The sequence below is a fragment of the Vombatus ursinus genome, unplaced genomic scaffold (genome assembly GCF_900497805.2).
Source record: "Vombatus ursinus unplaced genomic scaffold, bare-nosed wombat genome assembly UNPS02014768.1, whole genome shotgun sequence".
Lineage (NCBI taxonomy): Eukaryota > Metazoa > Chordata > Mammalia > Diprotodontia > Vombatidae > Vombatus > Vombatus ursinus.
The window spans coordinates 20382584-20405244 of record NW_020954546.1 but is presented as its reverse complement, the minus strand read 5'-3'; the positions used below and the strand labels follow the sequence as shown (position 1 = coordinate 20405244).

General features: G+C 36.7%; 1 protein-coding gene across 10 annotated transcripts in view; it reads right to left on the bottom strand.

The window, feature by feature from the left end:
- The window catches only part of NCOR1 (nuclear receptor corepressor 1), a 184524-nt gene that overhangs the window by 63613 nt on the left and 98250 nt on the right, over positions 1-22661 (bottom strand). For all 10 annotated transcript variants that reach the window (XM_027861867.1, XM_027861868.1, XM_027861871.1 and 7 more), the window contains 3 exons: positions 14862-14992; positions 12157-12374; positions 1635-1697 (listed from right to left, as the gene is read on the bottom strand). In XM_027861867.1, the coding sequence (XP_027717668.1) occupies positions 1635-1697; positions 12157-12374; positions 14862-14992 (412 nt within the window). The remainder of the gene's footprint in view (positions 1-1634; positions 1698-12156; positions 12375-14861; positions 14993-22661) is intronic.

Here is a 22661-nt window from a genome sequence, read left to right as displayed (position 1 = left end):
GACTCATAACCCCACAAATAATAATTTGTCTGCTGAAATGTGCTCAGTACTTCAAGTGCCAATTCAGGTATAGGCTCTTCCACAAAGTCTTCCCTGATCATGGACCTGGACAAAAAGAAACCTTTTCAACCTCTTCAAATTCCTCCAACACTTTGTGTGGACTTGTCTTTGACCTTGTTACACTCTCCCACAGACCAAAGTCATAGGGGTGTGTAGGTCTTCTCCCTTCCCCCATTAGACACTAAGAGTAGGGCATGTGTCAGAACTATCTTTGTATTCTCAGTGTCTTATACACAGAAGATGCTCAAATGGATTGTCCTACGTTAAGACAAGTAGGTTGCTCAGTAGTAAATAAGTGGTTCCTGTCCAAAACTGGAATAGACTGACATATAAAAAGCTAAGGTAAAAGGTGGTGGGCAGTCACACAAGATGGCTTCCTACGTCAGAGACAAGGGTAGATGACTATCTACTAATTGTGTACCACTGACGAAGGAACTTATTAATCTATCTTCATTTCTTCATTTATAAAATGGAAACTGCTACAAAAATGAAGTTATTCACTCTTCTGATTTTGTCGGTAGAATGCATAAACCCTATACAACTTTGTAGATGGCCTCTATGAATTGCTTTGGTTGACAAAAATCCATCTCTGGTGGTCAACCCTACAGCAAGCAGCCTTTCTGAATACAGCCAGGCCACTCCTTGAATGGCAAATTCAGGGCATGGTGAAAGGCCTGGGGCTCAAAAACTCCACCAACTTTGGAAGACCTGTTGGTATCACCTTGGAGAACCCAAGGCCATTTGAATCCCCTAATTCTGTAGTATCAGAATCCAACTGCCATGAAGGATATAAGAGGTGAATATGGTTGGGTGTGTACATACATACCCACACATATATCCATTCAAATAAAAAGACTTTCAGCCAAAAATGCTTTTAAATGCTTTATTTTTAGTGTAGCTGGTTTTTCTATAATTTTTAAAGGCATCAATAGACATATGCTCAAATGAAAAGGAATTTAAAAGATCATTCATTGAAAGGTCATGTTACTTCTAACTTCTCTATATATAAATGCAAAAGAAACATCAACGCAATACAAAATTTCTTGTTAACATCTCTCAAAGAGTTTCTGTAAAGTCAAATAGCATTAGTTAAATTGCTAATGACTTTAGTGCTATTTCACATTCTTCGATATTTATAATATAGGCCAGGAAAATGTGATTAGAATGATATCCAGTGCTTGTAGGAGGTTTCAAGCAACCCCCATTTCTAAAGAAGGAAAGAAGAGCACAAGTGAGTAAAGGGAAGCCAGGAGATTCACTTCCCACAAGCAGGACAGCTGGCAAAGGTCAGAATTAGAGGCCTCATCCATAGCAGCACGGAGCAGCTCTTTCCTGCCACTGACTCCCCTGCCAAACTGTAAGATTCTTTGAAAAACTGTCCATGGGAATGCTATACAATTGTCCCCGTTGCGCAATAGCCCCCTGAGAATGGATGCTACAAGGATACACTGAAAAAGAAACTGAACTCATCAAAAAAGGTTTTTTCTGTCAAGAATTCACTTACAGTGCCCTCCAACAAACCTCTCATACTGACTCACTACCAAGAAGCAGACCCCAACCATGACTAGCTTTACCTTTTTTAGCAACTTCCATCTCTTCTTCTGTCCAACGTGAAGTCTCCACAGGTTCAGCAGAAGCTAAAATCAAAGCAAGGAATCTGATCAGGAAAATGCATTTTTTTTTCTCACAATCAAGTCATCTGTGAAATGACATGTTAAGAATACTTAGAAAAAGAAGTATGTGAAGGCCCCAGTTTCTTTAACAGAAGCATGGGGGAAAAGACTCATGTTCTTACAGGATGAAATACTATGGATTCATGTTCATTTTTTTTTTTTAGGCAGTTGGGGTTAAGTGACTTGCCCAGGGTCACACAGCTACTAAGTGTCAAGTGTTTGGTCCGAGGCCGGATTTGAACTGAGGTCCTCCTGACTTCAGGGCCGGTGCTCTATCCACTGGGCCACCTAGCTGCCCCCCTTCATGTTAAATTAGTAAAAATCCAGCTCTTCCTTAAACTGTCACAACTACGAAGCCTTTCCCCATACCTACAAAAAATGCATTTGCACACAACTAATTTTTCCATATGTTTAGTATTCTGTAAATTACCAGTTTTGCAAAGATCTAGTATAGCGTAATAAGGCAAACCCAGTGTTACTGGTATGGGCAGAAACTGCTAAACTGTTCTGTTTAATCCAGATTTTTGACTAAAAAAAAAATTTCTATTATACTATACAAGAATAACATATTTCTGAGAATCTTAGTATCTGAGAATCTGAGTATCTTAGAAAAAAAATTAGAAATAAAGCTACGTTAAAATTATTTAATACTCCTTTGGTAATTAGGAGGGTGCTTCTATATCTAATAGCACCCAAAAGCACCCATTAATGAAAACGATAATTTAGGGACATTTCATTAGTTGCTATTAACTATTGCTTCTTCTTTAACTGTCTGACTTGTCCTCCTATCACCACTAAGCTCGAAGCTATTAACTGGTTTATGAAAACTCTGTGTGAGACAAAATAATAGAATGGAGGACAGTTTCACACAGGGACAAAGTTATACATAAAGAATTGCTCAAAAGATATTGAAGGGGCATTTGATTTGATGAGTATTAATGACATTACTGCTAAATAATATTGTTTATGGCAATGTAAGGCAGCGTGTGTCAAATCCCTGATATGAGAGTTAACAGAGATTGAGCTGAACACAAATTGTTGGCTAACAGAATTCCCTTAATGACCCGTTTTACATCTTTAATTTAATATGGCGCTGATACCTAAACCAAGAAGAGCAAAAAACAGAAAAAGAAAACCATAAACCAATTTCCCTAATGAATACTGAGGCAAAAATCCTAAATAAAATACTTGCAAGGAGATTATGGCAATACATCACAAAGATCATACACTCTGACCAGGTAGGGTTTATACCAGGAATGTAGGGCTGGTTCAATATCAGGAAAACTATCAGCATAATTGATCATATCAATAACAAAAACAACAAAAATCATATGATCATTTCAGTAGATGCAGAAAAAGCTTTTGGCAAAATACCACAACCATTCCTATTAAAAACTCTAGAAAGCAGAGAAATAAATGGAACTTTTCTTAAAATAAGTAGTATCTATCTAAAATCATCAGCAAGTATTATCTGTAACGGGGTTAAGTTAGAAGCCTTTCCAATAAGATCAGGAGTGAAACGATAATGCCCATTATCATCACTACTATTCAATATTGTTCTACAAATGCTAGCGATAACAATAAGAAAAAGAAATTGAAGGAATTAAACTAGGCAATGAGGAAACAAAACTATCACTCTTTGCAGATGATATGATAGTATGCTTAGAGAATCAACTAAAAATCTAGTTGAAATAATTAACAACTTCAGCAAAGCCGAAGCATACAAAATAAACTAACATAAATCATCAGCATTTCTATATATTACCAACAAAGTTCAGCAGCAAGAAAGAGAAATTCTATATTAAATAACTAGAGACAATATAAAATACTTGGGAGTCTACCTCCCAAGACAAATGCAGGAACTATATAAATACAATTATAAAATACTTTTCACACAAAGTCAGATCGAAAGATCTGGAGAAATATTAATTGCTCATTGTTAGGCCAAGCCAATATAATAAAAATGACAATTCTACCTAAATTAATTTACTCATCCCATGCCATACCAATCAAATCATCAAAAAATTATTTTACAGAGCTAGAAAACACAGTAACAAAATTCATCTGGAAGAACAAAAGGTCAAGAATATCAAGGGAGTCAATGGAAAAAAATAAAAACCTGTGAAGGAAGGTTGCCTAGCAGTACCAGATCTCAAACTGTATTACAAAGTGGCAATCATCAAAACAATATGGTACTAAGAAGCAGAGTGGTGGATCAGTGGAATAGATTAGGTACACAATACATAGTGTTAAAAAACCATAGCAATCTAGTGTCTGACAAACCCAAAGATCCAAGATTTTGTGACAAAAAGTCGTTATTTGACAAAAACTGCTGGGAAAACTGGAAAGCAGCTCGGCAGAAACTAGGTATAGTCCAACACAATCAAAATGGATATATAATTTAGACATAAAGGGTGAAATCATAAGCAAATCAGGGGAGCGTGCAATACTCAGATTTATGTCTAAGGGAAAAAATTATGACCAAATGAGATAGAAAGCATTATAGGATATAAAGTGGATAATTTTGATTATGTTATACTAAAAAAGGAATTTTTTGCACAAACAAAACCAACACAGCCAAGATGAGAAGGAAAGTAGGACACTGGGGGAAAAAATTTATCAAGTGTCTCTGCTAAAGGCCTCATCTCTCAAATATATAGAGAAATGAGTCAAAAATATAAGAGTACAAGTCAGTCCCCAATTGAGCAATGGTCAAAGCATATGAACAGGCAGTTTTCAGATGAAGAAATCAAAGTTATCTATAGTCATATAAAGAAATGCTCTGATCACTATTGAATAGAGAAATGCAAGTTAAAACAACATTGAGGTACCACTCCACATCTATCAAATTGGCCAATATGACAGAAAAGAAAAACGACAAATGTTGGAGGGGATGTGGAAAAACTGAGACATGAATACACTGTTGGTGGAGTTGTGAACTACAACCAAGCTGAAGAGCAATTTGGAACTATACCCAAAGGGATAAGAATACATACCGCTTGACCAGCAATACTACTACTACTAGGTCTAAATCCCAAAGCGATCAAAGAAGAAGAAGAAGAAGAAGGACCTATATGTACAAAAATATTCAGAGCAGCTCTTTTTTGTGGTGACAAAGAATTGGAAGTAGAGAGGATACCCATCAATTGGAGAATGGCTGAACATATAATTGTGGTATATAATGGTAATGGAATGCTATTGTGCTGTAAGAAATCAGAGAAGAATGCTTTCAGAAAAACCTAGGAAGCCTTACATGAACTGATGCAAAGTGAAATGAGCAGAACCCAAGAACACTGTATATAACAGCAATACTGTACGATAACCAACTGTAAGCGACAACTGTTCTCAGCAATACAATGATCCAAGAGAATTCCAAAGTACTTAAGATGAAAAATGCTATCCACCTCCATAGAAAGAACAGATCAGGTCTGAATGTAGATTTTTATTTTCTTTATTACTCTTGGTTTTCTTCGGTATACATTTTCTTTTGCAATGTGGCTGATACTGAAATGTTTTTGTATGACTGTACTTGTATAATCTATATAAAACTGCTTGACTTCTAAAGGAGAGAAGAATATGAAATTCAAATTTTTTTAAAATGAGTGTTAATTTTTTTTGCTTACATGTAATTAAGAAAAAATAAAATAAAAATTAAATGTAAAAAAAAAAACAAAAAAACTTCTTTTAGCTATTTAATGAATATAATAGTTGCCTGATAGAACTCACACTGGCAAAAGTCCCAACAATAAATGATAAATTATATAAAGAATGCTGGCTAAAGTGATTCAAATCTTTCATCAAGTTGTTTTAATTTAAAACTTCAAAGGAACTTATAAAATACTGATGTCAACAAGTCAAATGAATCATAGGAACTCTCAGGATATTCTGTAAGCATAATGCCTTACATAAGGTTTTAAGAGGGGAAAAATTTTCCTGAGGCATCTGGCAGACAGTCTATCTATAGATCAAATCATCTTTCGTAAATTCTCTCTTCACAAAGAAGGAACACACACACACAAAAAAAAAAAACCACGTTCAAGTATAGAAACACATTTTGTCCAGCATTCAAGCACTATTCTAAAATTTGGAAACTAACCTACCAAAGCACAATTTTTAGGCAGCAAACATTCTATCAAAATTCGGTGATAGAATGTTGATGTGGCAGGTAGCATTATATTGATATTATAGAAGAGGAAATTAAGAGGCTTAAACAAAAGTGATCTGGTCATACATCGAGGGACAAAATCTAAAAAAACAATTTTTTAACCCTCGTCTTAAATAAAAATTCTTGGAAAACAAATGAGTAAGGGTTCAGAACTCTCTACCACATAGAAGTAACAACCACGCTTCTCGTAAAAGGTCTTCAGTATAGTGCTTTGTAATGAGATTCCTGCTTATAAATAAGATTTCACTAACTCTTCCAAGAAAATGGATCATTTAATGTTTCACAAGAGATACTAGAAATTTCCTTGGTAAACTCTCCTAAGTACAAACGGAGTGTCAGAGAAACAGGTGAGGAAGGAAGATCTACCAGGAAGAAGGGTGAGGAGGGTTGGTAGCACTCACAGTAAATTATGTCTGGGCCTTAAGTCAATTCTGGGCTCAAGTCCTGCACCCACAATTGTCCAATTGTGCAACTGGCTATCCCATCAGGATCTCAAACTCAACACATCCAAAACGGAGCTTACTATCATTCCTCCCTCTAAACCCACCCCTCCTTATTATTTCCTCGTTTTTGTCATGGACGTTATTATTCATCCAATCTACTCAGGTTTCCAACCTAAGAGTCATAATTCACTCTTACTTCCTCTGTCCTTCCCTACCTGAAAATGTCCGTTCAAACTCCTCCATATATTCCTCATCTGTCCCTTTCTCTCTATTCACACGACAAACATCCTAGTGCAGATCATTAGGAAGGCAACAGCTTCCTAACTGGTATCCAGCTTTTTCTCTCTCCAATCTAGAATCCATATAGCTACCAAAGTGATATTACCAGAGTACAGATCTGATAATGTTCTGCTCAATTAGCTTCAGTAACTCCGACACCCTTTGGTTACAATACAGCCCCCAAGCCCCCCCATTTGGCATTTAAAGTCACTCACATTCCTGTACCAGGCTAATTCCACCTTCATCTGTCCCTCCCCCATTAAACACACCTTCTGCACTCCAGCCCAACTGGCATGCAAGGCTAGTCACCAAACATGATATTTCATCACCTTCTTCCAGACCTTAGCAGAGACCAACCTTCAAGGCTGGAATGTTTTCTCTCTTCATCTTTACCTCTTGAAAATCTTTGCATCCTTCAAGCTTATTTGAAGTACTACCTGATTCCCCCAGTTGTTAGTGACCCTCCATCACTGGTTTCTTTATCTATCTATCTATCTATCTGCATGTGTATGTGTGAGCGTGGGAGGGTATATCTATCTATATAGAAATACATACACACACATATATATATATATATCTATCTATCTTGCACCTTTTGAAATCTATGAGCATGTCCCTTAGCATCATGTAACAAGTTCCATGACAAGAGGAAACATCTCATTTTCATACCTGTGTGCTTGTGGGCCTACCTAGCAGGAACTTAATAAATGCTTGCTTACCTGATCATAAACCATAGCCAACTGTAACATGGATGCCTTACAGCTGATATATACAGTCAGAAGAAATGGCATCTTAGAAATGAAGCCTAAGCAGTATGAAAATATGAGTTCTGCTTTAGAGTATTTAGGGTTCTTGCTACGCAGCCTCTTCCTACCTCCTCTCACCCAATAGTTTTCGTCCCCTCTATGAACAACTTTTGGCATTTCCCCAGAGAGCTCTGTACCTAAGATTTATACATACCTAAAATACCTTTTAAGTACTGAAAACTGGGCTAACTATTGAATATCAGGTCTGATAATCAAACATTTATTATATCCTTCCCAGATATAGGCGATACTAATACGATGAATTAAATAATGCCTACTCAAAAGGAGCTTACGTTCGAATGTATAAACAGAATAAAAAGGTAAAGGCTTTGGATTAATTAAGAATGCCTAGAAGATGTGAGAAGACAGTGCGGCAAACTCTTCTGCAGAGGCGGAAGGCACAGGAGGGTACAACGCTGCATATATTTTCAAACTGTTTTGAATTATTTATCAGTTTTGTTGATTTTTTTTCCTCTTGCTCTTTTTCATTCATTTAAAATATTCTCTGCTATTTGGAATGGCTCTCTAAACTCAAGAGGGGAAGGGGTACTGGGAGATATCCGGGTCATGTTAAAACAAGGAGTGTCAATAAAAATTTATTTGGAAAAGAAAAAGAATGTCTGGAATAAGAGCAATGACCCGTATCATTTCGTAGGCGTAATAACCATAGGCTTCATCAGTGAAGAAAAGAATCTCTACTATTCCACCACAGCCTCATCCCAAAGGCTCATGTTTCCCATACAAACCAAGTCTGCTTCTCTACCCCTTCAGCACCCTATACTGCTCCTGCTGACCCGAGCATTGCTTCCATGAGTATCTTTTATGAAGAGATTCGTTCCACGGGGCTCTGTATAGGACAGCACAAGACACACAATAAGGACTCAATAAATGTGCTTGTGACTGATTACTATTAATTTATAATGATTTTTGAGTAGTTTGAAATGGAAAAAAAAAGAATTCAAGTGACAAGTAACTTAAATCACAAGGATTTATCTTTCACAGAAACCATTCAACCCTTAGGTAGTAATACTTGAGAAATTCACATGTTTTAAAAGTCAGGTAGATTGTACTCAATTTGCCTAAAAATAACTCTCTAGGTTATTGTTCAGGAAGTCTGCATTTCAATCCCAATTATATCCCTGACTATGCATATCTGGGAAACATATCATATGGATAAATACTTCAATTTCTTCATGTTCAAAAGGATGAAGAATGATACTTACCATGGGTGCAGAAGAATCATGTTTAGAGAATTCAAGTAACATAAAATGAACCAAATTCCACCAGGTGACTGGTCCTGCCATTTCAGTAGACAGGCTGATTTTTGTGTATGTGTTTTTGAGAAATTCCTCTGAGCTAATGGACTAACATATGAACCAAACATTCTCCAAACTAACAAAAGATACCACTCGTTTCACCTACAAAGGAAAATAAAGGCAGTCGTACCTGAGGAGATGCCTGAGTGATTAAATTGATTGCACCGATCTGCTCCCATTGTTTTTCCTACTACAAGAAGAAAGATGGCCGGCACAGGTCCATTTCAAGACCAGTCAGAAGGGCAGCGCCCTCCTTTCACTAAATTTAAACTTCAACCACAGCCTGTGTGGCATATAAGGAGAAGCAAAGCACATGCAAATCTCAGCAATGGCTGACACTGAATTTAAATAGAAGTTCTAGAGTTTTTAGCCTCAAGAGAAAAATTTTGACACACACTCTCAGAGCCCATCATTTTCTAAAAGATAAGGAAAATATAAGACAAAGTCCCATTCTAAGAAGTGGCGGTATTCATTGATATAATCAATTATTTATCAATTGCCTTCTGTGAACAAAAAGCCGACCAGAGCAATGTGCACAACTTGATCTCTGCTACTAGTGCTAGGATGGAAAGTGGAAACTGGGTGGAGCAACTGTATCCATAACAACATTCAGGTTATCATTAGACGTCATGTCTACGGGAACCTACCAGTCCCTCATACAACATTACCTTACTGAGGTAGATAGACTAACTTATATTCAAAGATAAATCTTTTATAATGAATGTGCTCCTAAATTTCATTTACTCAGGAATCAATATATTTAACAGAAACACTGGCTTTTTGGGACATCGAACTCCAATGAACACCTGTAAAAGATGAAATGTTTGAAAACCTTTAAATAATGCGGATTTGGTGTGAGACAGATACCAATATACGTAGCAGGAGGTGCTGTGGAGAGAGTGCTGCGCCCAGAGTCAAGAGGACTCCTCTGTCTTAGTTCAAATCTGGCCTCAGACACCCCATTTGCCTCGGTTTCCTCATCTGACACAACTGAACAACAACAAACAAAAAAGATCTGGCCATCCTTTTTATCACCTATCTAAAGACCTCTAGAACAAGGGAGGAAGCAGCTCCAAGGGATCCATCCTTGGCATCCTTCCCCGAGGGAGGGAGCGGCTTATGGACCAACTGACAGCATGGCGGACAATCAACTGAAACGTTTAAATATACTTAAATGGATTATGAGATCATAGATCTGGACTTGAAAGGTGGCCATTTAGTCCATCCACCTCATTTTTAGATGAGGAAAATGAGGCCCAGAGAGGGAAGGGACTTGTCCGAGGTGACAGAGCTAGTGAATGATGGAGGTAAATTTGACCCCAGGTCCTCAGGCTCCAAATCCAGGACTTTCTCCCAGTATTATGTCGCCCCTACTCAGGAGAAAAGGAGAGTACGGTGAGGGACGCTTGTGCCTCTTTGTATTCAGTTCAGTGACTGTGATGGAGCTTTCTGCTGCAAGGTCCCTAGGAGCCTAAGACACCAAAGGGTCCTTTTTCTCTAATCTCCTCTCCAGGGGAAAAAGAGACTCATTCTCCAAACAGTGTCAAATCATATGCAAAACCACCTACATCAAAACATGGAAAGAGGGGGAGGGGACAAAACTCACACAATGTCATCTGCCCCAGATCCTACATATCTCTGAGAGTGGAGACAAATACAAAGCAACAAACACACACATACATCCAGGTACCATTTCTCCTTGAGATAGCTTAATATATAACTGAAAATACTTTGTAGACCAAGGGTGTCTAATACAGAAAGTTGAAAAGGAAGCAGTAGCCTTAGGCTGAAAAAATATTTCAAAAGACGATGCGATGTTATGGTTAAACCTAACACAAAACTTAATTCTGGATATTAAAAGCCTCAATACCTGAAAGTTAATGAAAATTTGTCCTTCCTTATAAAAAGAGATTTTATTACATATTAAGAATATGTATCTTATCAGACTGGCCAACATGACAGAACAGGAAAATGATAAATGTTGGAGAAGATGTGGGAAAATTGGAACATTAATGCATTGTTGGTGGAGTTGTGAAATGATCCAACCATTTTGGAGAGCAATTTGGAGCTATGCCCAAAGGGCTATAAAAATATGCATACCCTTTGACTCAACAATAGCACTTCTAGGGCTATATCCCAGAGAGATCATACAAATGGGAAAAGAACCCACATGTACAAAAATATTTATAGCAGCTCTTTTTGTGGTGGCAAAGAATCAGAAATTGAGAGGATGCCCATCAATTGGGGAATGGCTGAACAAGTTGTGGTATATGAATGTCATGGAATACTATTGCGCTATAAGAAATGACAAGCAGGCAGACTTCAGAAAAACCTAGAAAGACTTGCATGGACTGATGCTGAGTGAAGTGAGCAGAATCAGGAGAACGTTATACACAGCAACAGCCACAGTGTGCGATGACTAACATTGATAGACTTAGCCCTTCTCAGCAATGCAAGGATCTAAGACATCTCCAAAGACCTCATGATGGAAAATTCTATCCTCATCCAGAGAAAGAACTACGGAATTTGAATGCAGATCCAGCATATTATTTGCTATTTTTTTTTCTGTTTTGTTTCTTCTTTCTTGTGGTTCCTCCTTTTGGTTTTAATTCTTCCTTACAACATCACTAATATGAAAAGATGTTTAATAGGAATGTATATGTACAGCTTATATCAGATTGCGTGCAATCTTTGGGGAGGAAAGCAGGGAGTGAGGGGGAGAAAAATTTAAAACTCAAAACCTTATGGAAGTGATTGTTGATAAATCAAAATAAATTAATTAAAAAAAAAAGAATATGTGTGTGTAAAAATTATATACACACCCGTGCCGTACTTAAAATAACTCTAACTACGAGGAATTCATTGTAAAACTACTTTAAATGCAAGGTAATAAAATAAGCCAAAACTCAGCTTTTAAGAATGTTTGCTTCAGCACAAGAAAAGTATCTTCTGATTCTACCAAAAGACTATCAGACCACAAGAGCTATTTATATAATAACAAAATGACTGCAGAAGATGGAATTTTTCAATATAGAAGAGGAATACCTCTCCCCCCTCCCTCTGTTCCCAAAGATTGGATATTCTTTTGTGATTCTGGCAAGGTAAACTCTTCCTTGAGTTCTTTTTTCTACCCCTAAATAAAGGTAAGCCCACTTCTGGTGAAATCTCATTTTATTTAACTTTTCACATTTTGTTTTGTACTAGAGCTATTCATGTACAAGTCTAACTTTCCCTTCTAAAAGACCGATTCCTACAAGGGTGGGATTGAATATTATTCATCTTTATGTGTTATACCAGATCAAACCAATAGTAAGCATTTAATGAATACTGTTGAGTTTTGGCGCTGCACAGAATAGCTCAGGAGGGTCAGTGCCGCTCCACAAGACCCAGCACCGTGCTTGGGACGCCACTCACCAGGTTCGGGCGGCGGTGGCAGTGGAGTCGGCGGCTCTTCAGTAGCAGCAGCTGCGGCCGCACTCGCCTGTGCAGCTTCATTTGTCATGGATCTGGTGATTCGACCTTTGCGGCGACCTTGGCTGTTGGCTGTTTTTCGCCCCCGAGGTGTGGCTTGCTCCCTTTCTTCCGTTTCTTCTGATGTACCTTCTGTCTTGTCCTTCTCTTTGGCGTTTTCTCTAAGGAAGAAAGTATAAGAGTAACACATGATGTTGAAGATTAGCAGACAAAAATAAATAGCAGAATTTTAAAACTCTAAATTCTGACTATAAGCTTTAAAAAACTTGATGAAGAAAAAAAAGAATAATTCAATTATGTCCGAGAATTACTCTCAACAATGAGAGTCAAATTCAAGTATTTCACAAATTCCATTTCTTCCTCTAGGACAATCACTGCCATTTCAATGAAAGCAAGCTTTCATGGCTTCCCTACGAAATGAAGCCGTGATGAGATGGGCCTATTCTTGATGGGGAAATATACCTGGAGTCAGTAAAAAGGGCACTAGACCCATCGGGAGGTGTCGAGACTTGACAACAAACTAAGTATGAGATCTGAGGCAATTCACTCAACTCTGGGGACTCAGATTTATTCTGTCAAATGGGAGTGAGAGCATCACAGATTCAAAGTTTGAGGGCAATTCTGAGGCCCATCTAGTTGAATGTCCTCTTTTGACAGATGAAGAAACTGAGGCTTAGAAAGAAGTATTTTGAAAATGGCAGAGCTGACAATAAATAAAAGTTCTCCGTACCCTGCCCTAGCAATCATGCACAGCTGTTCTGAGGCTCCAAAGAGGTATAACCAGGGTGAAGGACTCTGGAAAGGGAGGATATTATCATCACACTCTCAAAAACAAGGTGGGACAAATGCACTGGGAGGCTATGGCCTAAAACTTGAGAACACTGTTTAATATACAAATTATGTTACTTCAAAGTGAAGGCTTATGGTTTACTACACTAAAGAAGGTAACAAAATGGCTCTCATTTTAGCTTCAAAGATCAACTTGACAACTCTAAAAATGCCACTCAAGAAGGATGGTCTCTAATAACAACAGTAAACAATAATCATAAACTTTAAAAAGAATAAACATTGTCATTATACTAAAAAAAAAAATACTCTGTGGCTATTTATATATTTGAAACCAATGCCACAAATATTTTGAAGGGATAATAATTCACGGGATAATAATAAAACCATAGCAATATACTGTAAGCTAAAAGACTCTCCTCCAATGTGTTTCCCGTGCATATATTGAGATCACACAGAATTTCTTAATAGATGCAAGCACAGAAATAATTCTGTTCAATTATCAAGCATGAAACACAGCACACAAAGGATGGCTAGTCAAAAAGGAGTTCCCCTCTGTCACAGAAGATTCCAGCTCTACTATTACTACCTGTGTAATCTTGGGCTTATCTGCTTAGTATGTGCAGTAAGGGATTAGACCAGATAGAAATTCCTTTAAATCTATGATCCTACAATCCTAAGATGTCATGCACAAAGTCCAAATGAAAAGGAGGGATTCCCTAAAGGTGGCAAAGTTAGTCACTAAATGCTTCTGTTTGCAGATGACATTTTACTGACAGCAACAAATAATGATTGGAACACTACAGGGCCTCCTCAAAGAGATCCATGGCCACTCAGAAGACATTAACAAGCACGTGCAGTCAAATTATGGCATGCAGTGAGATGGAGAGCTCATCCTTGCAGTCAGCCTATTATTATACCTATCTTGGAAAGGCACTACAGACAATGAGGTGGGTCCAGAATTAAACAGGAAGTAAAGAAAGGGGCCATACAGCTTTTGGAAAACTGGCTAATACCCCTAATGATCCTTTGACAGTTGCTCCTTGTTGCCAAAGACAACCACCTTTTGACACTAATATTCTCCACATGATATATGGCTGTGAACAACACAACCTCAGAAAATGCAAACTGCAAATGACCTAAAAGGAAATGGAGAAAGCAACCTGCAGCATCAACAAATCATTCGTTTCCTTGCATAAAATATGATATCTAACACTGGATGTGAAGGTGGGCTGATCACTTGGCAAGAACAAAGGAAAACATGCATGCATCTATATGGTATAAAAAGTTCTGAGGAAAATTCCTAGCGTCTTGGACAGGCCCTCTAGGGAGGGTGCACATCAGCATATGGACAAGAATTACACATCATGAGAAGGCATTAATGACTTAAAATGTGCACTGGTGAAAGGTGCACCACTATTAACAATGAGATAAACCATGCATACATCAAGATATTGTAGTAAATCTTTGTTTCAACACAGGGAAAGGAGCCTTCTAAAGCATCCACTGGCTTTTTATGAAACCATACTTTCATACTTCACTAATCATCAAAATAATGACCAGGGCACATAAAAAATTCAGCATTGCCTTCTGACACAACAAAGAGAATAAATAACATTTAGCATTAAGCATATTAATAGTATTCTAATTCTAAAATTTGTTAATCCAAGAAGGTTATCTAGGGAAAATATTAAACCAAATTAAGCAGAATTTCCTATTCCTTAATCACAAGAGGTAACAGAGTTAATATGGTTCATCTTGCTAGGTGCAATGTTGCCTTTTAACATCTCATGACCTCAAATGATCCAAATTTTTCTTTTAGAAGTAAAGATGTACATATCTTTATTTAATCTTTAACTTACTTAGATTCTTCTTTTTCATCTTTTTCATCTTCATCTTTCTTTTCTTCTTCTTTTTTTTCTGTCTTTTCAGTTTTATCTTCCTCAACTTTTTCTTCTACCTTTTCCTCTTGTGAAGGCCGGGTAATTTGTTGCTGAAATGAAATAAATGGTCAATAAATAAGGAAACGAGGTGATCCAACATGGTATACTGTACAGCTATCTGCAATTACTAATGAATATTTAATTTCTGAGCTAAGCATTAAAAAAAAGTTAAATAAATATTATATATTCTAGAATTTATAAACTCAAACCATCGAAATAAAAGGCCTACACCATATATTTTAAGAATATATTTCTCAAAATTTTTTTTAATTGTGAATTTCATAACCAACAAAAGCAATTAGATAAATCAAGACAACAAAAGACAAAATCTTATTCAAAAACCTTATCCTTATTTACCAAGCAAGCAAATAAAAAGTATTTTTGTTCTGTGTCTCCCTTTCTAAGTTCATTCCTTTCCTCTCCATTTCAAAATGCAGCTGGTTCTCTCCAGTTCTAATTTCATTGCATATGATCTTGGTCTTTCCACATTTCCTTGTATACTCCAAACTTATATTTTGATAGCACCACTATACTCTATGAAGAGTGGGTTGCATAGTGGATAGACTGCCAGTCAGTCAGTCAAAGATGGCAGGAGTTACGTCCAACCTCTCACATCTATGAGCATAGTCAAGTAACATTTCAGTGCTCCAGGCAAATCTTTCAAGATGATAAAATAACAGCTGTGTTACCAAGTTCCATTGGTAGAAGTTCCCATATTGGGAAATCATAAGTCTGGACCAAAAAAATATCACACCATATTAATGTAACTCATTCAGTCTCCAACCATCAGACAAATCAGTGGTTTCCAATTGGTTTCTATTTATTTTTGTTTCCAGGTAGTTATTGGAAAGACTTGACCACGTTCCTTAATGCAGTGATCAGTCATAATGACGAAAGTCAATGATAAAGCATTCTTCCCACTACCTTACAAAGAAGTGACAGACCAAAGGTACCACATGAGTAAATGATTTTCACACAATGTGTGGATTTTGCTTGTCTACACTTATTTACTAATTTTTATTTTTATTTTTTTTGACAAGGGATGGTTTGGGCAAGGGCAGGGAGGAGTGAGCTGAAAAGTGATATAAGAAAAAAAAAAGAGTATCAAAGAAATATTTTGAAAGTTCAGAGAAAGAAGAGGTTCAAAGATTGAGGATAGTTTTGAAACTACTGTGTTGAATTTGTTATACACTTTTTAAAAAGCTATACTTAGCATTCATGTTTACAAATATAATTTCTTTTCTGCTCTGAAAATGGAAATAATCACGTGTTGATTTGTTAGGTTCTCAATAATTTTTAATTAAGCAATTAGGAATAATTACATTCAAGTGGGTTCTTTATCACTCATTAAATAGTGTTGGGGGACACGGTATTAGCAAAGGACTCACAGAATCAATTTTATTAATTTTCATTAGACACTGCCATGTTTTCTCCAAAATATTTGCAGACCCAACAATAATATATTCAAGTGATTCTATGCTGATAGCCCCCAACATGGAAATTTATAATTTTTAAACTATATTTGCCATTCTATGGGTACAAAGTGTTATTTTAAAGTTTTATTTCCATTCATTTATTAAGGAATGAGCATCTTTCTATTATTAACAGTTTGTATTTCCTCCTTCATAAATTGCCTGGTAATGTCTTGATGCTAGGAAGTATGTACTGTTGGTCTTACACCTATGTATTCATTCCTTGAAGGTTCTAAATGTCACATCTTTCTTTATCTGATATACCTGAGTCAATCTTTCCCCCCCAAATTAGTTTCTTTTCTATTAACTTTAGACTTTTTTGTGCACAAAATTTCTACATCTTTGTACTGCCAAGTATCAATTCCAATGATGCTTTTATTTAATTGATATGGAAGTCTCTCCAAGCTTAACATATTTAACAAGTTCTCCAGTTTTTTAATAGCTTTATAAAAATTACTTAAGCCAATAATCCAAATCAACTTCCTTGTGGTTTCTGGTGTGACTAATGGCTCTAAAACCATTCTTTGCCATATAACTATACAATTTCCCAGAACTTTTACTCCCCAGTATTTTGTATTTTTTTAAAATATAGCCTTATTAAATACTGATATTTTATCTTCATTGTTACATCTCTTACATCCCATCTACTCTTCTATTACTTTCCTGGTATTAGAGAGATTTGACATTATTATTCTGTAATACCTTTGGGCATCTGATAGTACTAGTGCCTCTACACTAGAGTTCTTCTTCAGGGTTACTGGTATTCTCAACAATTTTCAGTATGAATACTGTTACTCTAGCTAATTCTTTGATATAACATATTACTTTGATAGGTACTACATGACATTTGTAAGTAAGCTATGCAAATATTTACTATGTGTATTCAGCCCAAATATTAGCAGGTTAATCCCTCTATTCAGTTTTTCCTTAATTTCTATAAACAATACTTTTGAGATTGTTTTTCAGTAAGTCTCAACCTTGCTAGGTACATGACCTAATAACTGAAACATTTACTAATTATACAGATTTCTTGATCAATTTCTCTTATTAGTGAAGGTGTATAGAAATGGAAATTATTTTTGTGGGTTTATCCAGTTTTTCTATTAAAATAACATATCACCTTCATTCATATTTTTGTAAACTATCTTGTTTTCAAGATAGGCAATCATGTCATCTACAAAAATAGATCTATTTATTTCTCCATTATTTATGCTATTCCTTTAATTTTTAATTTTTTTAAAGTTTTCAAACTTTTGCTTTCTAAAACACTATCTCTGACATTAAACTCTCTTTTATAACAAATAAAACTACTTTTAAAAAAAACCACCTCAACAATACTCCTGATAGCACATGTCACACATGCTCTCGCAGTCCCGAAACAAACAAATATCCCCTGAAAAAAGCAGAGAATATCGTCTTTCATCCTGTCACAAGATTCAAGACTGGTCACTGCAATTTATGTTTTCTAAACCCTTTTTTAATGAGATGATCTTTTATGTTTAGGTCACATATGCATTTGGAGTTTACTGAGGCATATAAAATGCCTGCTGGACTAAATATATCCTCCTTCAAAGTGCCTGGAATTTTCCATTAGCTGCTATCCAATAAAAATCCCTCCCCCACTTACATTCCGAGGTTTATTAAATACTTAGGTGCTGTTTTCAATCACATCCAGATCTTGTTACCTATGCTGCTCCAGTGATAGCTCCCCTTCTCTCTTTAAACAGTACAAAATAGTTTTGATGGTTATTGCTTTAAAATTTAGTAATTCTTATGTTTGGAGAAGGAAATGTGAAACCACTCCAGTGTCCTTGCTGAGAAAACCCCAAATGGGGTCATGAAGAGTCGGACATGACTGAAACAACTCAACAACAACAACAAAATTTTTACGTGCCCCTTCCCCCACCCCAATTATTTCCTTTGAGATTTGAGGATTTTTGTTCCTCCAAACAAATTGCTTCTCTAAATTTAATTTTTTAGGCATTGATAAATTTCTTTTTCATGTCTATTTGCAAAGATTTATAGTCGTGAAAAAAAACACATCTTTTTAACATGACAAATGAGTGGGAACAATGTATATCTTCTTTTAACAGCTATTTTTAATGAGAATGCTTCTAGTGCTTCTCCACTGTGTATAATATTAGCTTTTACCTTCTCGAGCTGTTCTTAAATAATGAAATTACATTATTATAGGGATTAATGATTCTGTGACATACAGACATCACAAAGAGGTCAGGAAATTTTACTGGCCACCACTTTGTTTCAATATGGAGTATTGATCCAATTCATGTCAGTAAACTTTAGTAAAAACTACCAGGAGGGAAAGGGATTCAAAGGTGGAAGAAAAACAACAATGAGGTGATTGACTGGACATCAATAAGATGAAAAGGATACAAACCCAGAAAAGGATTGAAGGAGAATGGAAACAGAGAGACAAAAACCAGAGATCACGATGTAAGAAAAGAGTGGTCTGAAAAAGAACGAGCACGGGAGACCAGAAGAAGCAAAGATTATGGATCGGAGGGGGGATGGATTTCAGAATTTAAGATCTGAGAAAAGGTAAGGACAAAGAGATGACCACAGGAATCAACTGAAGTATTGCGGTGATGCTAGTTATTTAAATTAAGGAAGCCTAATGAGAAGAGATTAGAGTCCAGAACGCTAGAAGTCATCACTGAAAATAGGGGACAAAGGCCCAGGAGAAGAAAAGAAGAAAGAACATAAGCTGAATGAGGAAGTCCTTGGAAAATATCTTCTAGAAGTTAGTTGATTACAGCAAAAAGGAAAGGAAAAATTGAAATGATCAAAGTTTGGGAACTGCAAAGAAGGACGGAAGGGTAACAGCAGAATAAGGGCTTAAAAGTGGCATTACGAAGCAAAGAATATGCCAACCACTCACTTCTTCCTGGTCGTAAAGAGTAAGCACGGGTGTGGGTGACAAAAGATATACTATCCTAAGAGAAAACCAGGTTTCAGCTTATACCACAAAATAAGACTGAAAGATCAAGACAGAATTAAAGGGAATTGGATGACAAGAAAAAAAAAAATCTACAATGCATCCTACTGGATAGGGCAGAGGGTGGAATTAAGAAAGGAAGAACTGAGGGTTTAGATAAAGGCAGTAGGAAAAGGGTTTGTTTTGAGTCTCATTAATTTGATGAGGCCTTAGGAAAGGAAGAATGCTGAATAAGTCACTCCCCAAAGTCAAATTAGAATGATGGAGTGATAGGACTTCATTTCTAATGTCTTAAGGATAACCAAATGGAGGGCCCCAGTAGCTTGGACTTCAGGAACAACACCTGATCTGGTCCAGCCCTTCAGGAATGGTTTCCAAATGAATAAGAATGTCTGAGGCAGCATGGCATAGCACTGGCTATTGGTCAGACAGCCTGGGCTTAAATTCCACCTTTGATGCCCAGGATCCATATGACCTCGGGCAGATCATTTACCCTCACCAACATGTCCTCGTCTGTAAAATGAGACGGCTGGACTAGACAGATGGCCTCTGAGGTCCCTACTAACCCTATTCCTCCAATCCATGACTATCATTGGAGGCACCAGTGACTGTGAGATCTGCAAAATGAACTGAAGACACAGGCAGTGCCTTACTTTGTAGGTCCCTTAATGATAAGGGTCATAGAAGAACAGGATCCAGCTGGGGTGTGAATCATTTTTGTTCTTCTATCTTTAGCCTTTACCCCACTCTTTGGGAAAATTACCACAAGGCAGAATCTCCTCCTCACGACAGCTGAAAGCCACTTACATATGAACTATTAAAACATAATTTAAAAGTTAAGTTAGAGAGCACAGTACATTATACATTTTAGAAGCATATCAAACTTGGCCAACCTCCTTCAAGAGCTATAGAAAGAATAAGATGAACATAAAATGCCAAGTGATAAATTTGAATTTAGTTATCATACATAAATCAATTTCTATTTTAAATATACAATTCTTTCCAGGTCAAAAGTCTTTTAAGTAAATCAATAGTGTAGTTCTGGGATTTTGGAAGTCCAATAAACTTCAGAAGAAGAAGAAAAAGCAGAATGGGACCGAACTAAAATTTTAACAATGTTAGTAAAGCTACTAATAAAGTAATAATAAGATCGAGTTTATATTTTGGTCTGCAGCAAACAGAAATTGGGGAACGTGGGAAATGATCCTGAAATAATATGAAGTATTTTAGGGAATGAGGTTATGTATAGATAATAGATCCAGAGCTGAAAAGGACCTGAAAGGTCACCTGGCCCAACCATCCCATTTTTCAGAATCAGAAACTGAAAGCTCCATGACTTGCTCAAGGTTGCACAGTTGGTAGGACATAATAGAGCCAGAGTCCAAGCACAAATTTTCAGGTTCCAAAAACAGTAGGCTTGTGAAATTTCTCTTTCCTAATATAACAAAAGTCACAATTTCCCACAATCAATAAGTGATAGCTACGTTGCTTAATTTCTGTCACAAGTCCCAATTATACTGAGAACGCCACCACCACCCACTGCAAGGGAAAGAGAAATAACCTGGATTTAGATGTTAGATATTCCGATGCTAAGTAATGGAAGTGAGAGGTGAGAAATTTTACACAATTCTACAGCAACAACAACAAAAGCAGAGTTGGCCAAACAATGCAAAGTGACCAGCTCACAGGCAACCGGCTTTTATACAGTCCAGCTAAGTGACAGATAAAAAAGAAACTGTAAGAATATTTTCTGAAGTAAATGAAAAATCCCCTAATAACTGCAAGACAAAGGTGGATAATCTTGAAACGTCAATGGAACATTTGAGACAAGCATAACTGATGTCCAAAAGATACACCATCACCTCCTACATGGAGTCATCCTGTGCACGGATATCACATGAAGTTTGAAGTGACAAGAGGGGCCAAAGCTAGGTCCTTAATGTTCACTTTTTCTAGGCCCAAAGTGTTACTGAAGGCTGGTCAGTCTGTCTGGACCCTTGCTGCAGCTTTAGGAGCCTATACACCAAGAAGGGGGTTATCCCCTGCTGCCTGACTTTGTACACTTCCACACCCTCAAGAGTCATAATTTCCCGACTGCTGGAGGCTGCTTACCAATGAAGAGAAACAAATCCTTCTGTTCCCTTGTCTCTACTTGTCCTATTGTAGCAGACAGCTTCAGACCTTTCAGGACCACATCAAAACTTTTCTCCCCAGATCCGTGAGAATGGAGGTGGGGCGGGAGAAATCTCCTCCTTTCTTTAGTTAAGGACGTGCTGTCAGTACAGTGTGTACCTGCATAGTCTGCTTAAACAATGCTCCAAGTACTTTTCTTTTCCTTCAATCCAGCTCTTAGGCACTAAGTTTAAACTAAACTAAACTTAAAGTTTAAGAATTATACTGTAAGTTACATGGAATTTTCTACTTGTTTATGTGGTGGAGGTTTAATGGGTACTTAGCAAATACTTAACTTAGAAACCTCCATTCTGTCATGTTACACCCACCTTCCCACACCTATGAAAGAAAGCATAATTTAAAAACAAAGCTATATCCCAAAGCTATCAAAGAAAAAGGAAAAAGATCTCCATGTATAAAAATGTTTACAGCAGCTTTTTTGTGGTGGCACAGAATCAGAAACTGAGGGGATGCCCATCAATTGGGGAATGGCTGAAGAAGGTGTAGTATGTGATTGTGATGAAATACTACTGTACTATAAGAAATAACGAGCAGGATGCTTTCAGAAAAACCTAGAAAGATTTGTATAAAGTGATGCAAAGTGAAGTGAGCAGAATCAAGAAGACATTACACAGTAATAACAATATTGTAACAATCATCAGCTGTGAAAGACTTAGCTTCTCTGATGGATATAATGATCCAACACAGCTCTGAAGGACTCATGATAAAAAATTCTATCTCCTGCCAAAGAGAGAACTGATGAACTCTTAGTGCAGATTAAAGTATATGTTTTTTTCACTTTTTTCTTGCTCTTTTTTTTTTTTTTAACATGGCTAGTATAGAAATATGTTCTGCACAATTTCACACGTATAATTGCTTGGATTGTCAATGGGTAGAGGAAGGACTGGTTGTGAGAGAATTTTGAAAACAATACTTTTAAAAATGTTTAAAAATAAATAATAAATTTGTTTTAAAAAATAAAAACAATCCTACTAACCCATGTTATTTCCTGGGATATCATGACAAATAAGTGTCCTATAATAGGATGAATTCAAAGAAAACAGTCAATTCAAATGAAGTAGAAATGCAAATAGAGGAAGTGAGGTGGTGGAGCAAACA